The sequence below is a fragment of the Chiloscyllium plagiosum genome, unplaced genomic scaffold (assembly GCF_037043375.1).
Source record: "Chiloscyllium plagiosum isolate Xiang-an unplaced genomic scaffold, Cpla_swu_hap1 HiC_scaffold_8, whole genome shotgun sequence".
Classification (NCBI taxonomy): Eukaryota; Metazoa; Chordata; class Chondrichthyes; order Orectolobiformes; family Hemiscylliidae; genus Chiloscyllium; species Chiloscyllium plagiosum.
Genome location: NW_028270146.1, coordinates 19,708,692 through 19,721,360, shown reverse-complemented (window position 1 = coordinate 19,721,360; position 12,669 = coordinate 19,708,692). Strand labels below are relative to the sequence as shown.

General features: G+C 41.5%; 1 protein-coding gene across 1 annotated transcript in view; it reads left to right on the top strand.

Moving 5' to 3' along the window:
* The window catches only part of ak7b (adenylate kinase 7b), an 82,371-nt gene that overhangs the window by 50,096 nt on the left and 19,606 nt on the right, over window positions 1–12,669 (top strand). Inside the window, exons 9-12 of the mRNA XM_043697055.2 lie at window positions 256–330; window positions 1,335–1,484; window positions 9,001–9,129; window positions 10,772–10,898. Of these exons, the coding sequence (XP_043552990.1) occupies window positions 256–330; window positions 1,335–1,484; window positions 9,001–9,129; window positions 10,772–10,898 (481 nt within the window). The remainder of the gene's footprint in view (window positions 1–255; window positions 331–1,334; window positions 1,485–9,000; window positions 9,130–10,771; window positions 10,899–12,669) is intronic.

Here is a 12,669-nt window from a genome sequence, read left to right as displayed (position 1 = left end):
ATGAATGCATGCATGATTCATCACATGAAGTGCTTTGAGACATTTAGACATGATAATTCATTATATAGTTATTTCTTCTTATCATAAGATAAACTGTATCAAGTAAGAAATTCAACCATTGCCCTTCTGTTCTATATCATTTAATTATCTGTTGGATGACTTGGTAATTAAGAGTTCTGGAAAGAACAGTTCAATCTAGATTCCAATTCTACTATCTTTAGAGACTGCAAGTAAATATAGTAATTATCTTGACAGGCGATCAGCAAACTTGGGCCTGGCAAGGTTCAACACATTCCTGAAGCAGATGCCCTGCTCAACTATGACTTGACGGTTAGTATATCATTTATTGCAATTTTTAACCATCCTTCTGCTTAACTTTTGAATTTCCATTTAATTTAGCTAAGTAATAAATAAGGGGCTTTCCATAGTCATCACAACCTTTCTATTGTTGTTCATTTCCTTAGAACAAAAAGAGCAGATTGTTTTTATAGAAGACATTAGATGCTGCTGTGCTTACCTTCTTCTATAGCTTTCATGTTTGAAAATCTTATTTGTATGGCCTCTGTTTCTTTTATAAATATGGGAATTTTATTGAATCTTTTACTCTGTATGCCACACTAATCTGATTAGAAACCATTACTGGGAAAGGACAGAATAGCAAGTCATGAGTAAATGAGAAGAAAGAGATAGATTAGCTAAGTAGATAGAAGAAACATGACTGGAGAATATGGGAAATAAGAATCAGAGATATGTTGGAGCAATAAGAAGTTGTCAGGCATTCTTAGAGGGAAAATGTAAAACAGGGTAGATTACGAGAAGAAAAGACATAAAGGAGGAACCATTACAACATGTACTCTGGGAGCTGTTTGCTGTAAGGGGAAGTGACACTGGTTTATTTTGTACATGCATTCCAAATAATAACAATTGCAAACTATGAAATTGAGGAGCTTCGTCATCATTTGAAAAGCAATTGCAGATAAGTATGTTAAATGGAATATGATAAGACAATGCTGCACCATTAGACTATGAAACATAGATAAATTTTCAGGCTGATGACTGAGCACCAGAAATCTGAAACATGAACTCTGCATCTCTCCACAGATGCTGCCTGACTTGCTGAATATTACCAGCATTTTCAAAATTTACTTCACGTTTCTAATGTTTATTGTTTCGCTCTGTAACGTCGAGCGGATTTGGTTCAACAGAATCTTCCACATTGCACAGCTACTGTAATTTTGATTTTACCTACAAGACAAACCTTATTTTGTTTTGTTTTAAAAAATAAGCTCAATCTTTCAAAATTTTAAATTTAAGTCTCCTTTCTGCTCCAACAGCAATCAGATCTTGATCACTTGATGGTGAATCTGACAATGGAGGCTTTTTTCATCAAAGAAAACTTCAACATCCACTGGGTGGCTGAAAATGGTATTGTGGAAAACATTCAGAACCTTTTCAAAGAATTCAAGCAATCTCGAATACTTCTGGTAAATCTGTATATTATCTCAAGATAATTTCTTATGGTGATTTTTTTTGCAGGTTGTATTTTGCATGCCCAATTCATCTTCATATTCCTTCAATCTTATAGAAAGATTGAACAGTGGCAAAAACTGATAAAAGGTCACTAACTTGAAATGTGAACTCTAATTTCTTTCTTCGTAAGTGTTGACTAGCCTGTTGATCATTTCCATCATTTAAAGTTTTAATTTTTTGCAGTCTAAAAATATTTTGATGTCCTCACACTCAGCCTTACTGTCCTTTGGACCATTCATTCCATTCCTGCATTTGACAGTGAGAATTTATCGATACTTTGCCCAGCTTGAAGAAAGCTAGAGGAATATAAAGTTCATCTCTATTGTTGTCTCTTCTCCATCATATTTTCTCCCAACCTGTTAAAAAGAGCCTTGAATCATGCTGGAGTACTGTTTGCTTCCCTCATCCAAATGATCTTTCTTCATAAGTGAGACCTGGATCAAAGGTGTTCAAAACTGCACCCAATAACCACACACAGATCCCAAGTGCTACCAATCTGGCTTCAAAGTAACTCCAACAGTCCAAAGTTGTGCAGGTTTCGTGGATTAGCCATGCAAAATTGTCCATAGTGTTCAGAGATATGCAAGCTAGGTTGATTATCCATGAGGAATACAGGATTATAAGGATAGCATGGAGGGGGGGCTGGGCCTGGGTGGGATTCTCTTCGGAGGTTCGGTGTGGACTTGATGGGCCAAGTGGCCCGCTTCCACAGTGTAGTAATTCTGTCATTCTATTTCTCCTTAGCCTTGTTTGAATTTTGTGGGAATTAATTGTTTTCCTTTATTCTCTAATGGAATGTGAAGAGCTGGCAAAGCCAGCCTTTGTTGCTCTTGAACTGGAATACGAGGATTGAGCACATGAATGCATGGCTGAGGAACTGGTGGAGGGGACAAAAGTTCACATTTTTGGATCATTGGAATCTTTTTTGGGGTAGAAGTGGCCTGTATAAGAAGGACAGATTGCACATGAATTGCTCGGGGACGAATATACTGGCAGGGAGATTTGCTAGAGCTGTTTGGACGGATTTAAACTAGTAAGTTTGGGGAGGCAGGAATGGAGGTTGGGGAGGAGGGGGAGGACCCGAGGGATAGTGAGGAAAGAGATCAGTCTGAAATTGGTACGGTTGTGAAAAAGAGCAAGTCAAACAATCAGGCAGGCTGGAACAAAGCAGAGAATGATGTAGGACTGATAAATTAAACTGCATTTATTTCAACGCAAGAGGCCTAACGGGGAAGGCAGATCCCCTCAGGGCATGATTAGGAACATGGGACTGGGATTTCTAAGCAATTACAGAGATGTTGCTCAGTGATGGACAGGTCTGGTTGCTTAATATTCCAGAGTATAGATGCCACAGCAAGGATAGGAAGGGGGACAGGAGAGAAGGGGCAGTGGCGTTTATGATGAGGGATAATATTACGTATGTACTTAGGGAGGATATTACTGGGAATACATCTCAAGAAGTTATTTGTGTGGAACTGACAAATGAGAAAGGGATGATTACCTTATTGGGATTGTACTATAGACCTCCCAATAGTCAGTGGGAAATTGAGAAACAAATTTGTAAGGAGTTCTCAGATATCTTTAGGGTGGTTATGGTAAGGGATTTTAACTTTCCAAGCATAGACTGGGACTGTCATAGTGTTAAGAGTTTAGATGGAGAGGAATTTGTTAGGTGTGTACAAGAAAATGTTTTGATTCAATATGTGGATGTATCTATCAGAAAAGGTGCAAAACTTGACCTCCTCTTGAGAAATAAGGCAGGGCAGGTGGCTGAGGTGTCAGTGGGAGAGTGCTTTGGGGCCAGTGACCATAATTCTATTAGTTTTAAAACAGTGATGGAAAAGGATAGACCAGATCTAAAAGTTGAAGTTCTAAATTGGAGGAAATCCAACTTTAACGATATTTGGCAAGAACTTTCAAAAGTTGGTTGGGGGCAGATGTTTTCAGGTAAAGGGACGGCTGGACAATGGGAAGCCTTCAAAAATGAGATAACGTGAGTCCAGACAGAGTATATTCCTATTAGGGTGAAAGGCGAGGCTGTAGAGAACGCTGGATGACTAGTGAAATTCAGGGTTTGGTTAAGAAAAAGAAAGAAGCATATGTCAAATATAGACAGCAGAGATCAAGTGAATCCTTAGAAGAGTATAAAGGCAGTAGGAGTGCACAGAAGAAGGAAATCAGGAGGGCAAAAACGGGACATAACATAGCTTTGGTAAATATGGTAAAGGAGAAGCCAAAGGGATTTTATAAATACATTAAGGACAAAAGAGTAAATAGGGAGATAATAAAGCCCCTCAACGATCAGCAAGGCAGCCGATGTGGAGGAGATGGGGCATATACAAAATGAGTATTTTGCATCAGTGTTGATTGTGGAGAAGGACATGGAAGATATAGAATGTGGGGAAATAGATGGTGACATATTCAAAAATGTCCATATTACAGAGGAGAGAATGCTGGATGTCTTAAAACACATAAAGGTGGATAAAAGCCTTGGACCTGATCAGGTGTGACCTAGAACTCTGTGGGAGGCTAGGGAAGTGATTGCTGGGCCCCTTGTTGAATTATTTGTATCATCAATAGTCACAGATGAGGTGGCGGAAGACGGGAGGTTGGCCCATGTGGTACCACTATTTCAGAAAGGTGTTAAGGACAAGCCAAGGAACTATAGAACAGTGAACCTGACATCAGTAGTGGGCAAGTCGTTGGATGGAATCTTGAGGGAAAGGGTTTATATATATTTGGAAAGGCAAGGACTGATTAGGGACAGTCAACATGGCTCACTAACTTGATTGAGTTTTTGAAGAAATAATGAAGAGGATTGATGATGGTAGTGCATGATGTATATGGACTTCAGTATGGCATTCAACAAGGTTCCTCATGATAGACTGGTCAGCACAGTTAAATCACATGAATACAGGGAGAACTAGCCATCGTGAGAGGAACAGACAGGACATTTGTGGTCGTCAGCGAGAAACTCGGATGGCGTGTTGTCGCCCAAGTTTTCTACAGGCCCCCCAATAGCAACAGAGACACGGAGGAGCAGATTGGGAGGCAGATTTTTGAAAGGTACAGAAGTAACAGGGCTGTGTCATGGGTGACTTTAACTTCCCTAATATTGATTGGAACCTCCTTAGTTCAAATAGTTTCGATGAAACAGTTTTTGTTAGGTGTGTCCAGGAAGGTTTCCTGATGCAATATATAGATAGGCTGACCAGAGGGGAGGCCTTATTGGATTTGGCGCTTGGCAACATGCGAGCTGTCAGATCTCTCAGTGAGAGATCATTTTGGTGATAGTTATCTCAATTTCATGACCATTACTATACTCCTGGAGAGGGATAGGAGCAGATGGTATGGGAAAATATTTAATTGGGGGAGGGAGAATTACAAAGCTATTTATGCAGGAACTGGCACGTCTCGAATAGAAACAGATGTTCTCAGGGAAATGCACAACAGAAATGTGGCGGTCGTTTAGGAAGCATCTGCTGATAGTGCTGGACAGGTTTATGCCCCTGAGGCAAGGAAGGGATGGAAGGTTGAAAGAACCGTGGATGACAAGGAATGTGGAACATCTAGTCAAGAGGATGAAGGAAGTTTAATTAAGGTTGAGGAGGCAAGGATCAGACAGGGCTCTGGAGGGTTACAAGATAGGCAAGAAGGAACTGAAGTTTGCACTTAGGAAAATGAGAAGGAGCAATAAAAAAGCTTTAGCTTTTAGTGTAAGATTAAGGAAGACTCGAAGATGTTCTACACTTATGTGAAGACCAAAAGGATGGCCAGCATGAATGAAGGGCCAATCAGGGATAGTGGAGGGAATATGCCTGGAGTTGGAGGAAGTAGAGGAGGTCATTCATGAATACTTTGCTTCAGTATTCACTACTGAGTGGGACCTTGACGTTTTTGAGGATAGCATGAAACAGATTGACATGCTTGAATGGATTGATGTTAAGAAGGAGGATGTGCTGAAAATTTTGAAAATCATGAGGACAGATAAATCCCCTGGGCCAGACATGTTATTTCCTAGGTTACTACAGGAAGTGAGGGAAAAGATTGCTGCACCTTTGGCGATGATCACTTTCCACTGGAATAATGTCAGATGATTGGAGGGTGGCGAATGTTATTTCCTTGTTCAAGAAAGGGAATAGGGATAATCCTGGGAATTACAGACCAGTCAGTCTTATGTGTGAGGATTCAGAGAGGTTAGATTTGATTACTTGGAAAACCATAGCTTGATTAGAGATAGTCAGCATAGCTTTGTGAGGGGCAAGTCATACCTCACAAACCTTGTTGAATCCTTTGAAAATGTGACAAAAGACATTGATGAAGGTAGAGCAGTAGATGTGGTGTACATGGATTTTAGCAAGGTGTTTGATAAGGTTCCCTATGATCGGCTCATTCAGAAAATAAGGAGATTTGGGATAGAGGGAAACCTGTCTGTCAGGATACTGAAGTGGCTGGCTCATAGAAGACACATAGAAAACAGAGGGTGGTGGTAGATGGAAAATATTCAGCCTGGAGCTTGGTGACCAGTGGTGTTCCGCAGGAATTGGTTCTGGGACCTCTGCTCTTTGTGATTTTCGTAAATGACTTGGATGAGGAAGTGGAAGGGTGGGTTAGTAAGCTTGCTGATGACATGAAGGTTGTTGGAGTGGTAGATAGTGTGTAGGGCTATTTTAGCTTGCAACGGGACATTGACAGAATGCAGAACTGAGCTGTTTAGTGGCAAATGGAGTTCAACCTGAAAAAGTGTGAAGTCATTTACTTTGGAAGGTCGAATTTGAATGCAGAACACAGGGTTAGAGGCAGAATTCTTGGCAGGGTGGAGGAACAGAGGGATCTTGAGGTCCATGTCCATAGATCTCTCAAAGTTGCTACCCACGTTGATAGGGTTGTTAAGAAGGTGTATGGTGTGTTGGCTTTCGTTCATAGGGGAATTGAGTTTAAGAGCTACAAGGTTATGCTGCAGCTCTATAGAGCCCTGGTTAGACCACACTTGGAATATTGTGTTCATTTTTGGTCACCTCATTATAGGAAGGATGTGGAAGCTTTAGAAGAGTGCAAAGGAGATTTGCCTAGACTGGGGGGGTATGTCTTATAAAGAACGGTTGAGGGAGCTAGGGTTTTTCTCATTGGAGCAAAGAAGGATGAGAGGTGACTTGATAAAAATATACAAGATGTTGAGAGAAATAGATAGAGTGGATAGCCATAGATTTTTCCCAGGATGGTTTTTAAGGTAATTGGAAGAAGGCTTGCAGGAGATATCAGAGCTAGGTTCTTTACTCAGAGAGAGATGGGTGCGTGGAATGCACGACCAGCAGTGGTAGTAGAGTCAGACACTTTAGGGAAATTTAAGCAACTCTTGGATAGGCAGATGGAAGTCAGTACAATGAAGGGTATGTGGGTTAATCTGATCTTAGAGTAGGATAGAAGGCCGGCACAACATCGAGGGCTGAAGGGCCTGTACTGTGCAGTACAGTTCTATGTTCTATGTTCTATTTGGTACAGAGCTGGCTTGAAGGTAGAAGACAGGGGATAGGGGTGGAGGATGGCCTTTCAGACTGGAGGCCTGTGACCAATAGTGTGCCACAAGAATTGGTGCTGGGTCCACTGCTTTTCATCATTTATGTAAATGATTTGGGGGTAAGTTTACAGAAGATACCAAAATTGGAAGTATAGTGGAAAGTGAAGGTTATCTCAGAGTACAATGAGGTCTTGATCAGATGGGCCAATGGGCCAAGGAATAGCAGATCGAGTTTAATTTGGTTAAATATGAGGTGTTGCATTTTGAAAAGGCAAATCAGGGCAGAACTTATACACTTAATGGTCCTAGGAAGTGTTGCTGGTGCAACACTTAGAGTGCAGGTTCATAGTTCCTTGTAAATGGAGTCACAGGTGGATAGGATAGTGAAGGTGGCATTTGGTATGTTTTCCTTTATTGGTCAGAGTATTGACCAAAGGAGTTGGGAGGTCATATTGCGGCTGTACAGGGCATCAGTTAGGCCACTTTCGGAATAGTGTGTGGAATTCTGGTCTCCTTCCTGTCAAAAGGGTATTATGAAACTTGAAAGGGTTCATAAAAGGTTTACAAGGATATTGCCAGGTCGGGGGGGGGGGTTGAGTTATATAGAGGCTGAATGGGCTGTGGCTGCTTTCCCTGGAACATTGGAGGCTGAGGGGTGATCTTATTGAGATTTATAAGATCATATGGAGCATGGATAGGATAAATAGGCAAGGTCTTTTCCCTGCGGTGGGGCAGTCCAGAACTAGAGGGCATAGGTTTGGGGTGAGAGGGAAATGATTTAAAAGGGACCTTAGGGGCAACCTTTTCATGCAGAGGGTGGTGTGTGTATAGAATGAACTGTCAGATGAAGTGGTGGAGGCTGGTACAATTGCAACATTTAAAAGGCATCTGGATGGGTATGTGAATAGAGGGATACGGGCCAAGTTCTGGCAAATGGGACTAGATTAGTTTCGGATGGCTGGTTGGCCTGGACAAGTTGTACTGAAAGGTCTGTTTCCGTACGGTTCATCTCTATGACTCTGCGACTCTGACTGGGTTGCTGGGCCATTGCTGAGTACAATTAAGCACTCAGTCATTGTTGTGGGCTTGGAGTCATGAGTCGGCCAGTCTGGGAGAGGACTATCAGACTTCCTTCCCTGTGGTCATTAGCGATCCAAAACAATTTTTTTGCCACTAGGTTCATGGGTGACTATTAATAAGTTGAGCTTTATATTCCAGGTTTTTATTAATTGAGTGTATATTCCACCAATGACTGTCATTGGATTTTGAACCTGTTTCACTGGATTACTACAGTAACATTATCACTATGCTATTTTCATCCCCTGAATGTTTGAAGTAGATTGTCTTCACACCTCTGCTTCATTACTAAATACTCACAAATACCAAGCAGGTGTGGTCTTCTGGGCCCCACGAGGAAAGACAAGATTTCCCCTGCTCAACCTCTGCCCTCACCACTCTCCATCTTTCTCTCCCATCTTCCCTTCCTGAAACCCTTTTGTATTTTCCCCATTCCCTCTGTGCTAGTAGCCAATATTTACTTCTTGTCTTTCTGCATAGGTGAGATGCAGACTGGCAACATGTTAATGAACCCCAGCAGTTAAAATTCTCAGCCCTTCAATCACCTTCCCAGAATACAGTCTTAGCTAAATTAGCTGAGAAGTCACATGACACCAGGTTATAGTGCAATAGATTTATTTGAAATCATGCACTTTTATAGTGCTTCCCCTTTGTCAGGTCAAGTTACTGACTTCTGATCTTATCCACCCCAGTCCAATACCCGCACCTCCACATTGTGCTTAATTAGCAAAAAAGGAATATTGAACTGCATACCTCTCTGTGTTTATTTTCTACCTTATTGTTTACAGATTCTTTGTTACTTTCTGGAACTCTTGTAAGATTTTTTGATTTTAAGCCAAAGTAGTCAATGGGTTTTTGCAATTTATTTTTCACAGCCACTAAAAATCGCAATTCTGGGACCTCCCGCAGTAGGAAAAACCTCAATAGCAGAGAAGCTGGCTAAGCACTACAAGCTACACCATATCAAAATAAAAGATGTCATTGAAGAAGCTATTGCAAATCTGGTATGTTCACTTTAACAAGACGTAGAAAATGTCAAGAATGAGAAAAGATCACTTTACCCAACCAAACACATCCCCCCCGTACTTTCATTTTAGATTGTATGTAAAACAATCTCAATATTCTTGAGAAGATGGTAGCTCATCACCACCTTTTCAAGGGCAACAAGGGACTGGAATAAATGCTGGCCAGCCAGCAATGTCCATGCCCCATAAATGAACAAAAAAAAAACTTTAATTGCCAACTTTTTCAAGTACAAAGCTTAAATTTCTTCATCCTTCCTAATAGTTGATCTTTGCATGTGAGGGTCACTATTATGAAGAGGAGGTGTTGTGGTGCACTGTGTAGAATTCCTGCCTCTCAATTAGAAATTCTGTGTTGAAATGCTACCCCAAGACTTGATGCATTCATAATGTAGCTGAAAGGTTGCATGTCAACTTATGAATCCTTCCAAGACAGGTTATAAGTATGCAAGAGATTCCTGGTCAGTCATGTAATGGAAAGAAATGAGTACTTCCACCATCAGTGTCCATAGCTCCATCTGATGTAGATCAGATTGGAGCCAACAAAATAAAATTCAATCCCTGTTCTCGCTGGAGTAGATTTGAGACCAATTCATAGTGGACATTGCAGCAAATTTGTCTTTGGGCAGAGAACTCAAAGGAGAATTGCTATTATATTTCTTCAGTTACTTGCCACTGGAGAATTAAATCATTGCCAAGAGATTTTTTCTTCTGTCTTCTAGGCTTATGATTAGTAGGAGAATCAATGGGTATGGGAAAGTGGGGGAAAGAGGATGTGAGAAATGTCAGATTAGCCATGATTTTATCAAATAACGGAGCAGGCTCGAGAGGCCAAACAACCTTCTCCTATTCCTATTTTTTATGGTCTTATGGCAATGTTATAAGTATACAATTACTCTTGCATTTTTTTCATTGCAAGTTTTTTTTCCCCCAAGATAGGGTAACTTACACTACTCCATGGTGCCAGGGGATTCCTTATGTGGAAACCTAGTCACAGTCAGCAGTTAGCTGTTTAACCATTGATCACTGTCCTGCTACCTGCTGACATCCACGCAAACTATGTTCTTACCTGAAGGGGAGTTTACTGAATAGCAATCAATCTGCAAATTGGGGTTGATCTCATATTACTTATTCGAGAGGCACTAAAACCAATTGAGACATACTTCCTTCCAGCTCGACTGAGACCGTGAACACAGACTAACAGTGGCTGATGTCCACCTTGTTTTTGATTAGATTAGATTACTTACAGTGTGGAAACAGGCCCTTTGGCCCAACAAGTCCACACCGACCCGCCGAAGCACATCCCACCCATTCCCCTACATTTACCCCTTTACCTAACACTACGGGCAATTTAGCATGGCCAATTCACCTGACCTGCACATCTTTGGACTGTGGGAGGAAACTGGAGCACCCCCACGCAGACACGGGGAGAATGTGCAAACTCCACACAGTCAGTCGCCTGAGTCAGGAATAGAACCCGGGTCTCTGGCGCTGTGAGGCAGCAGTGCTAATCACTGTGCCACCGTGTCGCCCACTAGTTTTTGCCTTTTGGAAATGAGCTGAGAGTGCTTTTATTTTTAAAAAAAGTTCAAAGCTTTGTTTAAAATTAAGTTAATGGTTTTAGGAATTAAAAAGTACACAGCCTGAAACTGAAGAAGCTGAAGAAGCTGAGGAAGAAGGTGATGACACAGGTATCAAAGATGCCCAGGACCTCCTTGACCAAGTCAGAGACAATATGGAGCAGAATGGGGGTAATCGATGTTTATTTTGCATTTATTTAACCTGTTAATAAAAAGAGCTTAGAGTTGCAGAATTTTTAAATGTTGCCTTAAGTTGTATGTCCAAATATGGCATGCAGATGAAATGACTAGCTCCCTCTCATTACACTGAACATAGATCATAGAACAATGCAGCACAGTACAGGCCCTTCGACCCTTAATGTTGTGCCGACCTGTTCTCCTACTTTAAGATCAGATTAACCTACATACCCTTCATTGTACTATCTTCCATGTGCCTATCCAAGAATTGCTTAAATGTCTCTGACTCTACTACCAGTACCCGCCACTCTCTGAGTAAAGAACCTACCTCTGACATCTCCCCTAAACCTTCCTCCAATTACCTTAAAATTATGTCTCTTTGTGATAGCAATTTCCGCTAATTGGCAAAAAGTCTCTGCTATCCACTCTATCTATGCCTCTCATCATCTTGTACACCTCTATTAAGTCACCTCTCATTCTGCTTTGCTCCAATGAGAAAAACCCTAGCTCCCTCAACCTTTGTTCAGAAGACATGTCCTCCAGTCGAGGCAGCATCCTGGTAAATCTCCTCTGCACCCTCTCTAGAGCTTCCACATCCATCCTATAATGAGGTGACCAGAACTGAACACAATATTCCAAGTGTGGTCTAACCAGGGCTCCATAGAGCTGCAGCATAACATCGCAGCTCTTAAATTCAATCCCCTGCCAATAGAAATCAAGACACCATACGCCTTCTTGACAACCCTATCAACTAGGGTAGCAACTTTGAGAGATCTGTGGACATGGACCCCAAAATCCCTCTGTTTCTCCACACTGCCAAGAATCCTGCCTTTAACCCTGTATTCTGCCATTCAAATTTGACCTTCCAAAGTGAGTGACCTTTCCAGGTTGAGCTCCATCTGCCCAGTTCTACATCCTGTTAATGACCAGTTGCAGCCTACAACAGCCCTCCACACTATCTACCACTCTACCAACCTTCGTGTCATTGGCAAACTTACTAACCCACCTTTCCACTTCCTCATCCAAGTCATTTATGAAAATCACAAAGGGCAGAGGTCCCAGAATCAATCCCTGTAGAACACCACTGGTCACCAAACTCCAGGCTGAATGCTTTCCATCTACCACCACCTTCTGTCTTCTATGGGCCAGCCATTTCTGTATCCAGACAGTGAGATTTCCCTGCATCCCATATCTCCTTACTTTGTGAATGAGCCTACCATGGGGAATCTTATCAAACACCTTGCTAAAATCCATGTACACCACATCTACTGCTCTACTTTCATCAATGTTTCTTGTCACATCTTCAAAGGTTTCAGCAAGGTTTGTGAGGCATGACTTGCCCCTCACAAAGCCATGTTGACTACCTGTAACCAAACTATGGTTTTCCAATTAATCATAAATCCTCTTTCTCAGAATTCTCTCTAGTACTTTATCCACAACAGAAATGAGACTGACTGGTCTGTAATTCCCAGGATTATCCTTATTCCCGTTTTTGAACAAGGGAATAATATTTGCCGACCCCGAATCATTGGCAGTACTCCAGTGGACAGTGAGGGTGCCAAGATCATTGCCAAAGGTGCAGCAATCTCTTCCCTCACTTCCTGTAATAACCTAGGGAATAACACGTCTGGCCCAGGGGATTTATCTGTCCTCATGATTTTCAAAATTTTCAGCACATCCTCCTTCTTAACATCAATCCATTCAAGCATATTGGTCTGTTTCATGCTATCCTAAAAAAAGTCAAGGTCCCTCTTAGTAGTGAATA